The 21,427-nt window shown below is 36.7% G+C and overlaps 1 protein-coding gene across 1 annotated transcript in view; it reads right to left on the bottom strand.

Annotated features, from left to right (window-relative positions):
- LOC129508221 (uncharacterized) overlaps window positions 1-21,427 on the bottom strand; it is a gene marked incomplete at its 5' end in the record, with an annotated part of 286,519 nt that overhangs the window by 216,357 nt on the left and 48,735 nt on the right. The window contains 3 exons of the mRNA XM_055323237.1: window positions 2,242-2,475; window positions 4,995-5,118; window positions 8,077-8,153. Coding sequence (XP_055179212.1) covers window positions 2,242-2,475; window positions 4,995-5,118; window positions 8,077-8,153 — 435 coding nt within the window. The remainder of the gene's footprint in view (window positions 1-2,241; window positions 2,476-4,994; window positions 5,119-8,076; window positions 8,154-21,427) is intronic.

The following is a 21,427-nucleotide window of genomic DNA, read 5'->3' as shown; positions in this document are numbered from 1 at the left end:
GACAGCAAGCTCCTTAAATGACATATTCTGTAGCCTAACTCCATGCTTTAAAATTTCAGGTATTTAATTAAAATGTACCAAAAGAGTATAACTGCTCACTAGGTACTGATTGAATTCTTTAAAAAAAAAACTAAAATTTTAGGTCACACCACATTTCGGGAAAATTCTTGGAGGTGAAAGGTGAGAACCAAGACCTCAGCTCAGGGGCTGAATTATGCCTGCTGTGCATCCTCAAGGTCTGATGTCATAGAGGCAGTGGGTTCGGTTCCCCCAGCAAAAATGTCCTCTCCATCCAACCCTAGAATAACCCCTTTCATGGGTATCCCAGCCTTCACAAGGTTGTTAGGATCTGTCATTAGAGGGGGGAAAAAAACTAACCAACATTGTTCTCAAGCACAGGTCAGTTTGAAAGTTACTCGCCATAGAAACATCTGTCATATATATTAAAATGGAAGTCCACTGGGTAAAAATGTATGGGCTTAGCCATCAAAGAAACAGAATAATTATAACAATGATATTAAAAGAAGACTCTGGATTCTTACTATACAATGGCACTGTGGATTTTCACAAGTACTCTCTTAGTCATTTTTCACAATAAGTCTGCTAGGCAGGTATTATTTATCCCCATCTCACAGCTGAGTCAACTGAGTTCTGATTCCCTAGTAAATGTTGTCATCCAGGATTCCTTCTAGCTTATGGAGAATGCCATCCTAGGAAGAGTTTAGGTCTCTGTCTTAAAGAGATGTCTGGTGTTAACACTGCAATCAGCATTACCAGTTCTCCAAACCGCATCACAAGTAGACTGTGGATACATCTTAAGATGAAACTGTGACTTTCACTGAATGTCCAGGTAGTACATGGCTCCCAGCAGCAGGTGGGCTTTGCTTTTTGCTTTTAACCCCTACCAACTTCCAAACAGAGAGGTCATCTGACACTCCATCCTGATTCAGTGGTGTGGCTTTCATGAATACTAGGTCTTTTCTATTTCTTAAAATTCACTACAGAGTTGCTGCTCATTCAAAAACAAAAATAAAAACCAACCAACCAAACAACAACAAGAACCAAAACACTGTCTGTCCTCAAGGGGCTTAGACATGTAAAAAAATAAAATTTGCAAAAAAAAATAATAATAATAAGGTTAATAATTTTCTTCTTGGACCCTACAAGTAAATAATTAATGGCCTCCTAGGTTTGTATTTATAGATCTACTATACAGAATGGCTCATTTTTTTTAAGACTTCACTTCCCGTTTTAATTTTTCCATTGGTCAGAATAAATACAATACACTATCTAAAGAATATATTCATGTGAATAATACATTACAACCCTTAATGAAACACCACATGCTAAAATTAATTAAAAGCATACCTTTTAGCACAAAACCTAAGGGGAAATGGGGAGAGAGAACACACTTCTATTTTAGAGAGAAATTAGTTTTTTTCTTAAGTAGCACTCTGTGATACCTATATTGACTCTCAAGATGTTTGTTTTACTCATTAAACTTAATAGTATAAAGGGCATATATACATTTGTGAACATGTGCTCACACCCAGTGTTTAATGCACCAGCATGTAAGTAGGGTACCAGGATTAAACCAACCCCCTTTCTTTTTATTGGGCTGGAGATCCCTGGAACATGCCCCAGCAGAAACTGAGCCTTCCCTCTCTGCTTCCAAAGGTAACTTGAAGATCTCCAACCCTGCTTCTCATCCCTGGTCTCTCTTTAATCTTACCCACCTCTTCCTTCCTTACTCAGCATCATCTTTTCTGGAATCCCTTTGCATGATAAACACATTCCCCCTATACCCATGATATACTTTCTGACATTCCCTCCAACTTCTCTTCCAACCTAAAGCTTGTTTGTCACCTACAATCAGTGTCCCTGGCTGCCTACACATGTACATAGGTACTACACACCAAATAACATGAATCATTAAGCGCTCAGCACACAAATCCTAAAAAAGGTGAAGAAGTATCCCAAGCACCCACATTATACGTTCTTGATAAATAAAGATAGCATTTCCATTTTACACTGGACTTAGGGTGTCCATTTATGGGTCACAACACATGCCTAGTGGGCGCTCACTGAGTATTTGCTGAATGAATGAATGAATGAAATCCTTTCTGTTTACTACAAAGTTGAATATCTAAAGCTACACCAATAGGGATGAAAAAGATGGACAGATAGGAAGTATGGGGAAGCTATATAGAAAGTGATATTTGTGCAGAAAGACCAGCTTACCACATAAAGGCTTTCATGGAAGTATAGCCCCACATCATAAAAGTTTCCATCATGCCTCATTGGGTGGGTTCTGGTCTTCAGCTGCTCTGTTTGCCTCCACTGCAAGACACAGCCACTTGGTCGACCAAGCAAGGACACTCTGAGGAGGTAAGAGCCTTGGGGAGTCTTGTTCTTGAGGCCCCTTACGCATTTTATCTGTATTTGAAGACGCTGAGGTGCCTGACCCTGCTCAACCTAAAAACAAGACAGGTCTTTGAAACACACAGGAACTGGGTAGCACCACACAATTAGCCACAGTGTGCTTCTTGGGAGTGGGGGGGAAATGGACAATTATTTTCACTCAACCTGTAATTGTCAGGTATTAGCAATGATAACAGAGGAGGACACACGATATGTAATTAGGAGGTCAAAAGGCAAGCCTGCCAATTATGCCAGGGAAAGTTTAGCCAGTTTTAAAGCATGGTATGTTAATGATCTGTGACATCAGAAACCATTCATCTATTATAATAAGATAAAATTAACAAGAAACCAATATTCTAAAAACCACACATCATGCCTCTTTCAGATATCTGGGATGGGGACCACGGGCAGTGAGCTTCAAACTCTGAGTCTGAAAGGCAACAGCTCTTACCTCAGACACTAATCACAGACCATATGACACTGTAGGAGAGGAAACATTTTTTTCTTCTACGCTTCAAGATCTTCCCTGAACTACAAATTAAACTTACATGAAACAGATTAACAGATGAAAGAAGCCAAAGTTGTATTAATGCACAACGACACCCAGTAGTGACAGCCAGACCTATGGAAAGGACCATGGCAAGCAGTTTTTATACGTTTTAGGAAGAGAGACAATAAATTTGTGAGAAATCGACAGGATAAGGAAAACAGGTGTTTGAGAGTTCTAATTAGGAAGAAATTCTAAGCAAAATTGGGGCTGAGGTAGTAGATTGGTAAAAAAGTAAATCAATAACAAGGTTTCTACAGCTTCCTTCACTTCAAAGTTCCAATCTCTGGTGATAAGGACATCTCTTCACATCTTAGTACAGAGAGGGCACCTTTCATATGGGAGATGCATTTCCTGTGTTCAGGGGGACAGAGGAGGGGCTGAGTGGTCTTGCGCTGGCTGTTTCTCAAGTAGTTTCAATTTCAGATAATCAATGTGCCACTGTGGCACATTTTGGGCAGCCTGCCCTTGACCCCTGTACCAGGTTGATGAGGGAAACAGAGGAGGTCAGACAAATACCTCATCTGATACAGACTTTTACTCAATTTCAACATGAGGTCAACCTGCCCCATCAGCTTCAAATGAGAGTAAAAAGATAAAATAGGGGGGTAGCGTTTGTATGCACTTTCACCTACAATTTAGCATACATTGTATGTAACCAAAGAACACGATTCAAGAATATTTTATGGGGCATTTGAATTTCATTGCTTACCTTCAGCTGACAGAAATAGGCCATTTTCATTTTTAGTAAGTGCTGGAAAGTTTATACAATTTGATAAGGTTTTTAATGGACTTGTTTCAGATTAAATAAAAATTAAACTGGGATTATTAATAACTCAAATGTCATTAAGTCATGTTTTCTATACTCACAAGTCCCAAATAGTCTTCAGAATAATTTGACCTCCAAGAATTCTCTATTATATTGTGCTTTAAGCAAAAAATAATGTCGTTTTTGGAAGCAGGTTACTCTCTTGGAGTTAGTAGCACTACCCATTAATCTGCAGCCAACAGTAAGTACTTATTAATCCTGCCTAGACTTTATTTTGTGGGTGATAATATATATTCCCATATAGACAGTATGCTTCTGGAGTCAAATCACGGTTAAATAAATAGTGAAAGTTGCTAAACTTCTTTTGTTTTTTCATATAAGTCATACTTAAAAGCTCATCAGAATAACAATTATTTTTGGTTTAATTAGAAAATCTTAATTAACAATAACGACTTAACCTTAATATTTTGGTTTCCAAAAATATTTTAAAAATTAACACCGTGTGAATAAATAAGACAATCTCTTTAAACCTCAAGGCAGGATTACTGATGCAGGCAGACCCAGTTATTAAACACATTCTAAATTAAACGCCTCTATGAATTTTATACTGAAATATGTTGTGATAGTTTTGCATGCCAAATGTGACATTTTGTATTTTAGATTCATCTTCTGTAGTAATTTTGGAAATGTCATACAAACAAAGATTTTGTCATTTACCAATGGAATTACTATGCATGGCCGCTTAGCCATCTCTTCGCTGGCTCTTGTGGTTGTTTCAAGTCAGCAAGCCATAAAAAATCTTTATCTCTCTGAAACACAGCAATTTGGAAGATAATCGAATGGTGACCAGGGGGCAGAAATGCCAGTCTGAGGAATTATACCACAATCTCTCTTGCATTTACAACCTTCCTCAAAGCGAGTGTCAGATGAGTAGGAAAAGGAAGACAGAAGATTCATCAAATCTCAAACCTTGTCTCATTTGCATGGTGGCAGCTCAGCCTCATTGTCTAGTGAGAACCCAGCCTGGCACCATGGACACTGTTTTGAGGAATTCCTATGGCCCTACTGCTGAGAATTTTAGCCATTTTATTTTAGCATAGAGTTCTGCTCAAAAATATTTACTAGGAGCTGCTCAAGCTCTTTTTCTCCAGAAGGTCCCACAGGAGGAAAAAGCACACCAGGAAAGTGAGTCGATAACAACTGATCTCATCACTTAACATTTTGCAGCAGAGAAAAAGTTCGTCTGGAGAGCCTCACCTTCCAGCAAGGTCCTGCTGCTCCCTTTGATTCATGAGTTACTTCTGGGAGGGTGCAGAGCTTGCCTGCGCTGTCTTCTCTACAGTCGTTTAGGTCTGCAATTAATGGTTGACTTGGCACTCTGCTGCGGTTACCAGAAGAGGGGAGATAAAAGGAATAGGAATTGACAATGGGCATAATGAAAAGGGTTGCCTTTGGAAACACAGCACAATTTGATGTTTTCCTTAAACATTGTGTCAGATTAACTGAGAATTAGAAAAATGCCACATTACCACCATTGATTAAAGTTGGAGAGATGAGTAGCTTTTGAAATGGCAGCTTATAAAATACAAGATTCACTCTATCCAATGCAGATCCCCCAACAATTAAAATGTGTCTCGTTTCAGAAAAGACCAGAAGATCAAATATTTGGTAAGCCCTTTTGGTACTTCATTTTCTACCCTCATCCTCCAATCTTATTTAAAACAAACAAACAAAAAACCTCTGGAGTGAAGGAATCTTTTAAATAGATAAATAGCTGATGTATGACATAAACTTCATAACTTCATTTTTTTTTTTGATGCAATGATCAGGGATTAAGAGCTATTTCTACCCTCAAAGTGATCCCCAGGCTTTTTTTTTCTTTTTCCTGCTATTAACATTTAGTCACTTTACTTGAGCTTCTTTTTTACTGACCCTTTATTTAGTTAATTAATTATTTATTTGTTTGTTTGTTTGTTTATTTATTTATTTATTTTTTAAGCTTCACGAGTCCTAACAACATTCTCCTGCTTTCCCATATTCATTTGAATTAGGAAGGATCTTATATTTCACTTCTCTTGACTTCATCTTAATTCTATCAGCAGGGCCATCTGTGACAATGACTGTACCCCCACCAGAGGAATGGCCTTTTTGGATCTCACAGCTGATTTAGTTTCTGGTGATAGAAATGATTTCCCTTAATTTGGTTAGAGCTACATTGACACAAGGGTTCATTAGGACACCCATTTGCTGGCAATTCAATTTCAAATTAAATACACTTTGTTGTAAATTTTATTACTTTTAAACTACTGTATCTATTGTCTTTAATGGCCCTATTATACAGTTATGAAGGTAAACAGATTTCATTAGTAAACATCAAACATGTTATGTTAACCAGAAGGGAATGGTTTCCTCAGTTTCTTTCTTTGTTCTCTCAGCAAGCATTGTAAGGCACTCATGAAATATCCTAAAAACTTAATCTAAATAATCAGATGTTGAATTCATGCTTATCATCCTAAAGAGAAAAAAAAAACATCTTTAGTTGCAATCCCAGTTGTTTGTAATTAAAGATTTTCTAAAAATACCTCCCTTAGTTAAAAAGGAACGCAATGCACATCAAAAGGTTAATACACAGTTTTAACAGGATATCAGGTACCTAGAGTTAAATCTGGAGATTTGTGTCCCCTTGGAGCAGTCATACCTTGGACCAGGAGCCAGACCAGACATGAGCTCATTTTGAATCAGGTCCTGTGGCATATTGTTACTCTTTTCCCCCCTCATATAAAACACGTATTAATTTTGTGATTATATAAATAGATGTTTATATTTGCACATTATACGAAATTTAATTATATAAAAAAAACCCCAAAAGTCATCCATTAGTCCACAACTCAGAGATAAACATGGATAAAATACTGAGACCTATTCTTCTTTTTCTTTACAAAATGAGGCCCGTGATGTAAATATTATTTGGTAACCCATATTTATACCACTTTGTACATTATAGGACTTTTCCATGAGATTAAGCTTTTTTTCTACACCATAACTCTTTTATTGTTGGATATTTAGGTTAGCTCCAATTCTCACTATTATAAGTTAGCTTATGATTAAGTCTCTTGTATATAATATCTTGTCAACCTCGTTGGCCATTGTCCTGGTCTAAAGTCCTAGGATTAGAAGTATAGTGGTCCTACTGTACTTGAATGTTGACTGACACCTCAGCAATGTATAATCCTGCCCCCATAGCCTGTTCTCTGGGGCAGTGAATACTCTTCACAGAAAGACAGGCCCCTCTCCAGTTGATACCTTGTTTTCACTGCTAGTCAGATTAGAAATTAAGTAAAATAACATGAATAAATGTAGCATTGATGTCTACAAGAGGATTTCTCCACGTCTGCCCTATTGACATTTTGAACCACAAAACCCTTTGTTGTGGAGGCTGGCTTGTGCACTGTAGAATGTTTAGCAAGATCCCTGGCCCCTGCCCACTAGGTGCCATCAACAGACCCTTTTCTAGTCCCAGTTATGACAATAAAATATGTCTCCAGACTTTGCCAAATGTCCCCTACAGGCAAAATTGGTCCCCGCTGAACACCACTGATATACAGTATTAACAGTTATTACTGAATGCTTTGCATGTTCATGGCACTCTTATTTTTTTTTTTTGGTTTTTGTTTGTTTTTGTTTTTTTTTAATAATAAATTTATTTTTTATTGGTGCTCAATTTGCCAACATACAGAATAACACCCAGTGCTCATCCCGTCAGGTGCCCCCCTAAGCATGGCACTCTTTTTTTAAATACATTATATCTATTATTTCATTTAGCCCTTTAAGATAATCCAACAAGGTATTATTATTTCTGCTTCACTGATGTACTGATGCTGGGGAATGTTGGATATCTTATCAGAGATTGCAGAGTCCTAAGGGGTAAAGTCAAAGGTTCAAAGTGAGACCATCTAACGTGCAAACCCCTGTGAACCTATACCCACTACTTCTGCATCTCCTCTCCTGACATGGGGAAGCAGCAACTGCCACACTCAGACCCTGGAAGTTACTACTTTGGATAGAAGTTCCCACTTTTAGATACTTCCTGAGAAGTAAATAAGACATGGCTCCCAGCTATAGTACCATCACTATAACGCCCCATCTTCAACAGCCATATATGAATGAAAGGACACAAATAAATGTCAGGAGGAAAGAAAGTCATGGTTTCCACAAACCTGATCCTTAAGGTGAATCAAAGTAGATTTGTGCCTGATGCTTATAATTGACTCATATTCAATCTATAGCAAAACAAACAAAAGAAAATAAAATGCATTAAACCTGCCAAGAAGGAACGTACTTCTCAAATGTTTTGTCAGTCTTTAAATCGGACATAGGAATGTACTGATTGAGTCCTTCCCCTTCAAATTTCAAATCCTGTATCAAAGAAAACAGAAATGAGATACAATTGATTAAAAATACACTTGAAACATTGCATGCAAAAGTGGGTTTTCTAAGACCTGGATATGCTTACTCTAAAGGTTAGGGTTCCAGGAGACAAATAAAAATATGGGAGTTATACCTTCAGCAGTCACTTTTTCTTTTAAAGGTTCTATTTATTTATTCATGAGAGACAGAGAGAGAGAGAGATAGAGAGAGAGAGGCAGAGACAAAGGCAGAGAGAGAAACAGGCCCCATGCAGGGAGCCCAATGAGGGACTTGATCCCAGGACTCCAGGATCACACCCTGGGCCAAAAGCAGGTGCTAAACTGTCAAGCCACCCAGGAATCCCCAGCAGCTACATATATATATATATATATATATATATATATATATATATTATTATTATTATTATTATTACTTTCCTTACTCTGCTTAGTTACTTTTGGGCAGGAAGGTGGAAAGGATTATTAAAAAAAAAAAAAAAAAAAAAAAAAAAAAACCTTTTAAAAAAGGAGGAGAAATGTTTGGTGGATACAAACCCAGTTTTCTTTGTCTTTTTTTTTTCTCTCTCTCACAAACACACACACATTAACACACACACACCACATAACAGTACTCATAACACGCAATGGTACATTTTAACAAAATGTAAATGGATATATGGCTGAATGTGTAAGATGCTAGAGATGTTAATAATAATTGTGATCATATAATTTATCATCCAATCCAGGACATTCTGATAGTCAAAGAGGAAGCCATTATTCTAGGGCAACAGGCATAACTCAGGACTACCCCATGAACAGTATAATGTATAGCAACCCCATCAATAATACTCATCCAGACGTTGTGAAAGGGTATCATATGGACAAATATCAACATGTTTAGAGAAGGTGAATGTTGAGGGAATGAAAGAGAAAGAGAGAACTCAAGAATGAAGCTGCAATCCATTATAATCTAGCCTTGGGAAGGACAAAGCAGCACTTCTGCTGTACGCCATGGTACAGTGTAAGAGGAAACTACAAAAATGTGCTAATAGGAGGCCAAGATCCTGACTCTATAGTAATTATGAAAGCCAAACAAGTGAATGTTGGTAGTTCCTTGATTAAATCTCAAGGTAGGAATGATTCTCCATAGAGCTCAGCTCTGTCCTCTGGACACCTGGTTCTACTCTTTGGATTTTCCTTGTTTTTTTTTTCATAAAAGCTCTTCTAAGCAGCTTTTGTCTGCAGCTAAGTAGTTTCCTCAGCCTTTTCCTGTCAGTAGATTTGGGAGTCTGAAGACTCCTTTATTTTGGTTTCTCTCTCTCTCTCTCTTTTAGTTGCAGTAGTTGGTTTTTCTGGTTATCTAATTCCATTTAAAACTCTGTAGATCTTCTGTAAATCTTAGTGGAGTCCACTTCATTAAAAAAAAAAAACTCACAAATCTGTTCAGAAGACCTTTCCTACCACAGGCTTCCAAGGAAAGGATGCCATGTTATGTATTGTACTTGGTTTAGATAAGTAAGTTTCTTAATATAGCTCTGCCAAGAGGATCTCTAAAATAAGTATGTGAGATCTAATAAAAAAAATCTGATTCTACTAAGTAAATCTTAAGTTTATCACATACTAATTAGAGTGAGATTTCATAACAGCAATGCTAATCTATATTTATTGAGCACTGATACTCTACCAGGCATTGTACTTCATTCAGTTTCTTATTCTACAGATATTTATTATAGTTTTGCTTTATGCCAGACACAGTGTAGAGGCCAGTGGTATATAAAGATTATACCTGACATTCTAAAGTCACCTTCCTAGTAGACACCGTAAATAAAATAAATAAACTCGAGAAATAAATAAAACTGTCAAACATGGTAAGAACAATCCAAAGAATAGTATAGAGAAGAATTTTAGGGGACAAGATTGTGGGGGAATTGTTAGGAAAGACAGTGATTTTTTTAAATGAATCTTAGTAAAAGAATAGTTTAGCCATGCAAAAAGTGAAAGGAATTCATTGCTTTGGGCAGAACAAAGAGCATGTACAAAAGCCTTAGGTAGGAGATAGTTATATATACTTTAAAAAGAAGATCAGTGCGACCTAAGTACAGCCCCAAAGGAGAATATTGGGAAATTGGGTTGGAAACATAAAGAGGTTCCTGCTGGACCAACAGATAATGTTAACCAATCTACATATTATGTGCAATCAGGAAGCTAGTAAATGGTTTAAGTAAATGAGTAGTAATTATCGGTCTTATATATTACCAGTGATGAAATCTTAAAAATATTAAATGCCTGTTTATTTATTCCTATCTCCTATATAGCCTGTTTCTCAGCAAAATTCAGCTACTACAGCTCCAGGTAATCAGAGAGGGGGAAATGTCTTCTCAATGTGAAGGACATTAAAAAGAAATCACAACCAGGGTGTCTGGGTGGTGCAGTCAGTTGAGCCTCTGACTCTCGATTTCAGTTCAGGTCGTAATCTCAGGGTCATGAGATCGAGCCCCAAGTCAGGTTCTGTGCTCAAGGTAGGATTGCTTAAGACTCTCTCTCCCTCTCCCTCTGCTCCACCCCCCCCACCCAAATAAATTAATCTTTTTAAAAAAGTTACAACTAGAATGCATGAGGCAGTGGGGAACCTTTCCTTTGTCGCTCCCAGTGAATTATGAACTGGAGAAAAAGGTAAAAATAAGGGAATCAAGCAGCCAAATGTGCACATGTGGTGGCTTTCCCCCACCCCAACCCTTCCTCTCTGAGGTAGAAATCCTCCAGGAATTGCAGAAGGAGTATGAGACAGTTTGAGGAGAAACCAAAGAACAGAAGGGTCATGCCAGGCTTTCAGTTAAAATCCTGAGAAGAGACATGTTCCATGGTACCCCCCGTACCAACATGGCAAGTGTGCTGTTAGTTAACTGCAAGAGAGAAAAATGGGTGCCTTGTCGTGGTTAACCACCGAGAAAGCCCAAGCTTAGGATCTGTATTAGTGAGGGCCCCAGCAGAAACACGCATTCTCAAAATTAGATGACTGGAGAAGAAAGATGGATTTATGAATGTATTATTGCAAAGCTGTAGATTTAGGAGCAGGCTGCTCCCACTGTTAAGTTTGAAGGGATAAGGAGACAGAGCAGTCACCAGACACTGGAAGGAGAGTCATATAAAGTCATCTATCATGAGCAGAACAGTGACTCTGAAATGGAGGGATGAAGCCAGCTCAATGCAGCCTTAACCTCACAGGGAGGGAAGAACTATCTATCACATGACCTCTCTTCTTCCCTTCCTAACTCTTAAGAAACTCCCCATTGATGGATAGCAACCAGAAGGCCTATGGATGTGCCCTCACAGTTTAGCCTTGTGTGACAGAGAAGACTGTAGGTTTAGACGGGCAAGCTTACCAAAGACCTAGTGGTGTATGTAGAACAAGCTGTAGGATGAACCACTTGACAAAACAATGAAGTCTTGAGGATGAATTGAATGAGGAAGACAAGGGGAAATTAAAACCCAAAAACTAATTTCAAATTTCTGGCCTAAGTCAATTAGTGTTCTCTAGTGCCATTTACTGAGATAGGAAAGATGGGATAAGTAATGCAAACACGGTTTTGAGGAACAAAATAGAAGCTTCCAGGTTGGACATGTTAAATTCGCAGTGTTTTTGTGATGCCTGCATAGCAATCACAGGAGTGAGACACAGGAGTCTGATAGAAGGAGAAGAGATCAGAGCTTCTGGCTGTCACCAGCAAGATAATGGAATTTAGTTGATGGGAATTAACAAAGCCACCCTGAGACAATTCTAAGCACTTCTGTATGCATTGTCGTTTGATTCTTACAACAGCACTGTGATCCCTATATTCTGAGTGTCAGACTTACTTTGCATTTGGGTAGATTGAGGCTTGGAGTGCTGCAGATACATGCTCAAGGTGACAGTACATTGTGAAGACTGGTGGTTCCAAAGCTCAGTTCTTAATCTAAATGTAACAGGCCCTTCACAGAGTTATATTGCCATTTTAGAGGTTGTATGCATAGGGTGACAGTTTTTTCACTCACTTGACCTCATACAGTTTCTATTACTAGCCCATAACTAACATCCTTGTGAAAACAATTAAGGCTTAAATCAATGGATGTATATGGTCCTTTGGAAATGAATAGAAAGGGCTAAACAGTAAAACTTTATTAAAACTTTAGAAATTATCCTTTGCATCAACCAGTTTTCCAAAAAAGATCAAAAAGAGCAAGCATGGTTTGCAAAAAGAGTGAATGCCCTCACGAGAGCCAAAAATTTTCAGATCCTCTCAAGTACTCAAGACACATCGATTATTTATTAACAGTGAAGAAATTAAAATTTGTCACCTCATTAAGGAAGATTTTATCACAAATTTTATCATGTAATAATTATTTCATGCAGCTTTAGGGATATATCTTCTTCCATATAAAAATAATTATTTTTTGTATAGAGTTTATTTCAAAATATGTTGCAACTCTGACTCTCCACCATATCCTATTAGTCTGAACAAGTGATGGTTTGTTATAACTGGGGATTACACAGGGAACAATTTGGCAAAAATTATCAGTAAATATTGTTACTAAACCAGAAATTAAGATAGTTATGTTCTGAGTATTCATCCAACGTCTAAACAAATTTAAAATATTCCTAACTAGTTATCCCTAAAAAATTTAAACATTTTTACAAAAACATGTCTTCAGATTTTCCTAGTCTGAACACCTTTTCTAAACAAAGTATGAAAAAAATAACACAAAGAGAACATGATTGTCCTAGATGCTTCTATATTCAAAAAAACAACATAGGATAATCACTGTAAATGTTGCTAGTTTTTTCATAAAAATCCCTGAATCCTCAAAAACTATTTATATTTCTTCAACTCTCTCTGTTTTTTAACAAGTAATGTAAGTCACCAAAGAGCCAGTTGGATTCTGCAAACTGAGTAGATGCCTATTTTTCATTTTATCTAACAATGAATACTTTACTTGGATGTTATTATTCGAACTCTTCTTGCCTGTAGTAATGGCTAACATAGGGAAGAAGAAAGAAATAAAGGACATAATTCAATTTTAGCTAATATCGGCTGAGTACCTGTAATGTGCTAGGCACTAATTTGTGAAGATTTTACGAAACATCCACCAAATCCTCACATTAACTATTTCAGGTAAATACTATTATCTTCCTCATTTTTGAAGTGAGGAAATTGAGTAGAGCAAGATTAGGTCAAGCCTGGAGAATTGGCCTCCAGAACACATGTTCCTAACCCTTATATTACGAAGTTCTGAGTTTAATATTATTTAACCATATATTACATGATTTGAACCAACTATCTTTATTTGAAAGCAATGCTTAGTAGCCAAACATACCATATGAGAAATCAATGCCACATTACAATTATATATTTATAAATAACAAAAACTGAAGTTAATATGGAAAATCATCTCTATACTGGAATTTCATCTATCAAATTTATAAAAGAGTAATGTTAAAATTGCCTTTGAATTCAACATCAATTCTTCAATTTTTTTTTCTAAAAACTTAAAATTTGTGCAGCCCGGGTAGCTCAGCAGTTTAGCGCCGACTTCAGCCCAGGGTGTGATGGATCGAGTCCCATGTTGGGCTCCCTTCATGGAGCCTGCTTTTCCCTCTGCCTGTCTCTGCCTCTCTGTGTGTGTGTCTTGCATGAATAAATAAATAAAATCTTAAAAACTTAAAATTTACATGAGCCATGCCAAGCAATATAAGAAATATATTTAAGTAAAATCTTGCATGAAAATATATGATCTGTATTTCTATGTAGGAATGCTGTCTCTACTGCTGTCCTAGTGACTTAACTCTTTTAATTTTCTCTCAGTTTCCCAAAAAATTATATAGTTTTTGAATAAGTACATAGGTACCAGCAACTTTAAAATATGTCACTCTTAAACCTATATATCAAGACTATGTATATATGATATAATTAATATTCTATGGTGATTGAAATTGTAAATATATCATTAAAATAAAATTTTCAAGTCAAATTATAGGTAGAATTACCCTTTGAAGGGGCACAACCTTATTAAAACAATGCACTTTAAATATAGCATTCATACAATTATTTATATTGAAGGATTAACCCACTAGTCATCAAACTCTTGCCAGATGAAATCCATAAAAATGTCTAGATACTTTAAACTCCATATTATGTTTCTCAAATATCAGATAGTGAAGATACACTATCGTTAAAAAATGAAAAACAAAAAACAAAAACAAAAACACTCCTAAAAGTCGTTCTCCAAATATAGACCAAGAAACAACAAAAGTTATCTTTCCATTCTACGTCATTTTTCTCAAAATTCATGGGAATCAGATCCCAGGCCCTTAGAAGTATGGATTTTCTATGGGTGCCTGGGTGGCTCAGTTGGTTAAGGATCTGCCTTCAGCTCAGGTCATGGTCCCAAGCTTAGGTCAAGTCTTGCATGGGGCTCCCTGCTTGGTGGGGATTCTGCTTCTCACACACCCTCTACCCAAGAGAGCTAGTGTTCTCTTTGTCTCCTAGGTATATTTTTTTTAAAAAAGAATAGGTTTTCTATTAATATGCAGAGGAATATAAAAATATGAAGACATGGGTTGAAAAAATAAGAAAATTTAAATTTTCAAAAAATATAAAATCAAATATGATACAAATATTTGGTATGATCCAGAGTAGGGGAGATACTGAGAAATATCTGAGGAATAATGCACCACTTTACAGACTTTTGAAAGCTCTTTCATAACATACAAATTTCCTAAATTTGTTTAATTTTTAAACTATTTTTAACAACTGCTTTACTGAGGTTTATCCTAGAGTCAGGAGGAAAAAATATTTCTGATGTTAAATATAAAATCCTGTCTTCAAGAGAAAATAAAATAATAAAATTAAATCCTACATTTGTCTTTTAGGTAAAGTGTCTGCCAATGACCTAATATCATGAAAACTCTCTACATTGTACTCTGTCTTTTTATTTTTATTTATTTGTATTTATTTGTATTTATTTATTTATTTATTTATTTATTTTAGAGATAGCACACTAGGAGAGGGGAGGGTCAGAGGGAGATGGAGAGAGAGAATCTTTTTTTTTTTAAGATTTTATTTATTTACTCATGAGAGACACAGAGAGAAACGCAGAGACACAGGCAGAGGGAGAAGCAGGCTCCACACAGGGAGCCTAATGTGGGACTCGATTCCGGGACTCCAGGATCACGCCCTGGACCGAAGGCAGGTGTTAAACTGCTGAGCCACCCAGGGATCCCAGAGAGAGAAAATCTTAAGCAAGCTCCACACCCAGCAGAGAGCTGGACACGGGGCTTGATCTCACAATCCTGAGATCATGACCTGAGCAGAAATCAAGAGTTGGATGCTTAACCACCTAAGCCATCCATGTGCCTCTACCCTATCTTTTTAGAAGTTATTTAGGGTAATAAAATAATGGCAGTTGGGCAGAGAAAATTCTATTTTATGGAAGAATTACAGCTGACAAATTTAGACAAAATGGTAGAATATAAAGCCATAATTTTGCAATTCTTTTTTTTAAAGATTCTTATTTATTTGACAGAGAGAGAGAGAGAGAGAGAGCACAGGAGGGGACGTGGCAGAGGTAGAGGGAGAATCGGGCTCCCCACTGAGCAGGGAGCCCAATGAGGGGCTTCACCCAGGACTCCAGAATCATGACCAGAGCTGAAGACAGTTGCTTAACTGACTGAGCCAACCAGGTACCCCATAATTTTGAAATTCTCCATGAAATTATTATTTCAGGCAAGGATTACCAATTGTTATAATAACACTAAAAAATAAATGGTTAATGAGGAAGTGGATACTATTTGATACCAAAGTAATCACACAGATTTTTGTTTGTTTCAAAGGGAACATAATAGATGAGTCAAGTTGCCATTGCCATAAATCAATGACCAAGTTTAGCATTATAAATGATGCAATGATCAGATATTATTCATCTCTAATTGTGTCAAAATATGGAGTTCACAATATTGCCTCCAATGTCTTCCAGCCAAAGACATTCATCTTGAAGTTAGCACCTTTAGATCAACTTCCATATAATTGGAAGTACAGGGAATAAGAGAACAGGTTAACATCACCAGATGGAAGCAATGCAACAAGTCTGTCTATAGAATGAATATCTGTGGTACATCTGACCCAATCAATATGTCAGGCTTGACTTACAGGACACAAGATGAGATGCAGTGCATGGTCCTGATTAGGTCCTGGTTTGGACAAAAATATAGTAAAGGGCATTTGGGGAATAATTGGTGATTTTGAGTATAGACTGGATACTAGATAAAATTAAGGAGTTACCTGAATTTCATGAACTATGTTGATATCTTGGACTACGCCCTTATTTTTCCAAGGCATAAAGAAATCTATAATTTTTTGGCTGGCTCCACGTGCCTCTTACAAAATCAATATAACTATTCATGTGCTTCCCCTCTTCTAAGACATGCCCATTGAGATGTCCAATAGTTTCTTATTATGAAGCTGCCATCAGAAAATGGCCTTGAGTAAGAGCCTGGCAACCATAGTGACCTCCATCACAGAGCGCTGCTAGAACTAGCCAGAACTGGAACCGTGAGAAAAAGTTTACATATTTTTTATTTAACCTTTTAAAATATTAAACAATGTGTCTGAGGTTGTCAGAGTGGAATATTGGGTCAAAGAGTCTCAAATAACATTACTTCATGATGATTACCCTAAAGTTCAGCATCTTTACTTTAAGCATTCCTTAAAGGCATAATTCCTTTTCTCATATTTCTCTAAAGTTATACTCTGCTACATTAGTTCTCTTTATAGAGTTGACCCAAGAGAGGAAAAATGTAGCTGGAGAACCTATTAGTGCACTTAAGAATATTTTCTTAAATATGAATTTTAAGAGAGAAGGATTAAACATCAGAGTCTCCTATGCATGCTATATAAATTCAATTTCCAATTGAATATTGATTAATAATTGATATTATTTTCATGTGAGACAAGTGGATAGTTAAGCAGGTGTAAAATTGTCATAATGGTCATATTAATACTTTAAAAACTTTTCATTACCCAGGCAAACTTGTATTTGTGAACAGATGCAGATACAGATATTGGACAGTAAAATAGGATTGATAAAAATAGTTAATAACCTATGATTGATAATCACAGCTAATAATTTTTTTATCTAAACAAAAAAATCCAAACTTTAATACTTCAGGTTCTTCTCAGAAAACTACTATGAACTTGTAATACAACTTCTACATGAAATATATACCTATACATATTTTTAATTTGGAAATGATTTTAAAATGTGATTTATTCACTACTATGTGTAAATAATTTTATAGTTTTTAAACAACCTTTTAAATCAAATTTGTTATGATGTAAGTGATATTTAAAAGCCAGCACATGTTTAATGAGTACAATTGGATGACTATGAAAACATTACTATCATCAAAGTAGTAGACCTATCCCTCACCCCCCCAAAAACTTTCCTTGTGTCTATTTTTTCTAGTATGTTGTTAGAATGCTTAATAGGAGATGCATATTCTTTTTTTATAAGATTTTATTTATTTATTTATTTATTTATTTATTTATTTATTTATTTACTTGATAGTGAAAGAGAGCGAGCACAAACAGAGGGAGATGCAGAAGAAGAGAGAAAGGAAGAAGTAGACTCCCCATTGAGCAGGGAGCCCGATGCTGGGCTCGATCCCAGGACCCCAGGATCATGACCTGAGCTGAAGGCAGAAGTTTAACCCACTGAGCCACCCAGGTGCCCCCACATGCACATTCTTGATGAATTTTAAGTAAACATGCAATCTTGTTGGCTGTATGCACTGTGGCGTATAGCAGATTTCAAGGACTAATTCATTTTGTATAAATGAAATTTTATACCAACTAAACAACTCCTATAAAGGCATTGTAAAATGAGCTTAGAGAAAGTGCCTGAGGAGTGGGATTTATTTCCTATACACTCTGCTATCAATATCATTTCAACTGGCATACTGAGATAGCTGTGCTCTCCACTCCTGGAATCCTGCTAATTATTTTACCCTTTATTATAATAAATGTATCAAAAACTTAGGGGGGGGCATGTCTACTGTTTTGAGGTCTTTTTAAAGATTTATTTACTTATTTATTAGAGAGAGAGTCAGAGACAGAGAGAGAGAGAGAGAGAGAGAGAGAGAGAGACAGCAGGAGGAAGGGGCCAAGGTGGAGAGAGAAAGCATCCTAAATACACTCCGGGCTGAGTGTGGAGACCCATGCGGGGCTCGATCTCACAACCCTGAGATCATGACCTGAGCCAAAACCAAGAGTCAGATGCCGAACCTACCATGCCACCCAGACACCCCAGTTGTCTATTGTTCTGTAACAAATTCCTTAGCATCTGGAAATGGCAACCTTTGATCACCCTAGTTTCTGAGGATCAGAAACCTTGGATTGGCATAGCAAGATGGTTCTGTCTTAGGGTCCCTCACAGAGTGCAATGGATCTGTTGGCAGGGACTTGAGTCAACTCAGGCAGTAGTGAGGAAGATCTTTTGAACTCCTCATGTACGCTTCCATGTGACTTGCCTCCTCATAAAGCAGCTGGCTTCCCCTAAACTAACTGATCCAAGAGAAGACCCACACAGAAACTCCAGTCTTTTCATACCCTATTCTCAGAAGTGACATCCATCATTTCTACAGCATTCCATTTATTAGAATCCTGTAAATTATTCCAACCAGTACTTCAGGAGATGTGATTACAGAGCATGAATCAGGAGGCAAGGACCATCAAGATCCTCTTAGAAGCTGCCTACCACACGGAGAAGATGTCACAAAATCCCCATTTCCTTCCCTACCATAAGCACTTCATTCTAAAGCATCATTTCAGAAATTATCCATGATCTGCATAAATCTCCAAAAATTTGTTGGTAATTGTGGTGCTGTGGCAAGAATTGGGACCCGGCAAAAACTTGTCATAAAAAAATCACAACTTTAATCATTATAATAATTTGCTTTTATTTGAGTATAGTTGGCAGTCAATGTTACAGTAGTTTCAGGGGCACAGCGGAGTGACACAAGTTTCTACATTATGCTATGCTCACCACAAGTGAGCTGCCATCTGTCACCACAGGATCCTATTCTTTCATATTCACAAAATCTCAAAGCTGATAATGTAAATTTCAGCACACACTAATTGCCTTGGGGATACAGAGTTAAGAAGTAGCAGCAATAGAAAAAAAATAACAAAAAAATAGGTGGTTTTTCCGCTACAAAAAAAAAATTATTTTCTGAAATGAAGCTATTCAATATAAATGGCAAAAAAAAGTGTTTTGAGGAGCTTTAATATTTATAATTTTTTTCCTCTAATATTAAGTTAATTTGTGGGGCTTTTCAAACATATGGATTTTTTGGCACTCTATGTGTGTCTCCCCTTTTGCACTGATGTCATTTATCTTAAGGCTTCCTTAATGTTTTATATTACTTTCATTAACAGTTATTTAAAGAAGGAACTTTATATTCACTGGGAATGAGCAGGCTGACAGTCCAACTTGGGTGGCATGGCTGTTGAGGTTTTTTTTTTTTTTTTTAGGTTTATTTACCCACTTGAGAGTGACATAGGCCAGACAGAGAATCTTAAGCAGACTCTGCGCAGAGCATGGAGCTGGTTACAGGGCTCGATCCCAGGACCCTGAGATCATGACCTGAGCCAAAACCAAGAGTTGGCTACTCAACTGACTGTGCCACCCACGCACCCTTCTGTTGAGGGTTTTATCACAGAACAAGAAGAATCATTAAGAAGCTTTAAGTAGGGAGAGCTTTTAAATGATGTAACAACTAAAATATGGGGCAAGATGAACAGATTTCTCAAAATCATTGATGGAGGTAATTTATAAATTATTTTATAGAATCAGATAATTTTTTAAAGGATTTTATTTATTTATTCATGAGAGACACACAGAGAGAGGCAGAGATACAGGCAGAGGGAGAAGCAGGTTCCCTGCAGGGAGCCTGATGTGGGGCTCAATCCTGGGACCCCAGGATCACAACCTGAGCCAAAGGCAGACACTCAACCACTGAGACACCCAGGTGCCCCCCAGATTAAATCTTCATAGGGCCCTCTGCCCTCTATACCAAATAAACAAGAATCATTTTAAATAATGGTGAGAAATTTTACACAGTTGCACATACACACACACACACGTATGTTCTGGTTTTGAATGTCTTCATTTCACATAAAGTAACTTTTACATTTTAGGAGCTTAACAAGTAGCCTTAATGTTAACTTTAACATTAAGTTTACATATATTTCTAGGCTCCTATTATATAGAAGATGTAAGAAAAAGCCCTTGCCCATAAGAAAATTGTGATTAATTTTGCAATAAAATACATTTATGATAATAGTACACAATGTATTATAGGATCAAAAACAGAGAAGATGGGAAATTCTTGACTGATAAAGATATTAGATAATTAATATATGATTTAATAGCTAATTTTTTATTGTTTTAATACTGCTTATTGGATCAGGCACTTCAGTTACACATAATAGTTGTGGCAACATTGTATGATATGAATTAGTATCTCCATCCTATTGAAACTAGTATCCTGAGAGATTAATTGAGTTGTCTAAGACCACATATGCCATAAGAGTTGGAGGCTATTTGAACCCACTACTCTCTGACTTCAGAATCCAAGTTTGTCCACCATAACATGATGCCTCCCTCAAAAAGTAACTAACCAGGCAGGGAACACCTATGAGAAGCTATTTAAGGTTTTTGACCAAAGAAGTAAAATGATCAGAGTTATACCTTAAGTACTGAATGGATTGGAGTAATGAGAGAAGAGAAGCTAGGAAAACAACTAAGATTTTGTTAAAATGTTTTATGCTTGACACTTGTTACCTCATAGGCATTGAACTACCTTAATAAGAAAGACTTTGTTAAAATTTGTACAACGGTTCAGAAAGGGAAAAAAATTTATATAAAAAGAATGTCTTTATGTCAAATTATAATGTTTTCCTTGAATCCCTTGAGGAGGGTGGACTGAAAAAATCAAATATTTACATATATCGATTTTAGTTAAGATTTTTATCTTAGAATATCTTCTAAGAAAAATAAAATATCTTAGAAAATATATTCTAAGATAATTTCGGGGGGATTCCAAATGGCATGGGTTTTTGAACAGAATACATTCTTCTTTTTCCACAGCCTGCTCCACCCTTTCTCATTCCTAACATTCCTTTCTTCTGCATTCATAATTCCCATCATTCGTCAACCAATCCTTCAAAAATTATATATATCCATGTAAAA

The sequence above is a fragment of the Nyctereutes procyonoides genome, unplaced genomic scaffold (assembly GCF_905146905.1).
Source record: "Nyctereutes procyonoides isolate TBG_1078 unplaced genomic scaffold, NYPRO_anot_genome, whole genome shotgun sequence".
NCBI lineage: Eukaryota > Metazoa > Chordata > Mammalia > Carnivora > Canidae > Nyctereutes > Nyctereutes procyonoides.
The sequence above is the reverse complement of the archived record's forward strand: the minus strand, read 5'-3'. Positions and strand labels throughout refer to the sequence as shown.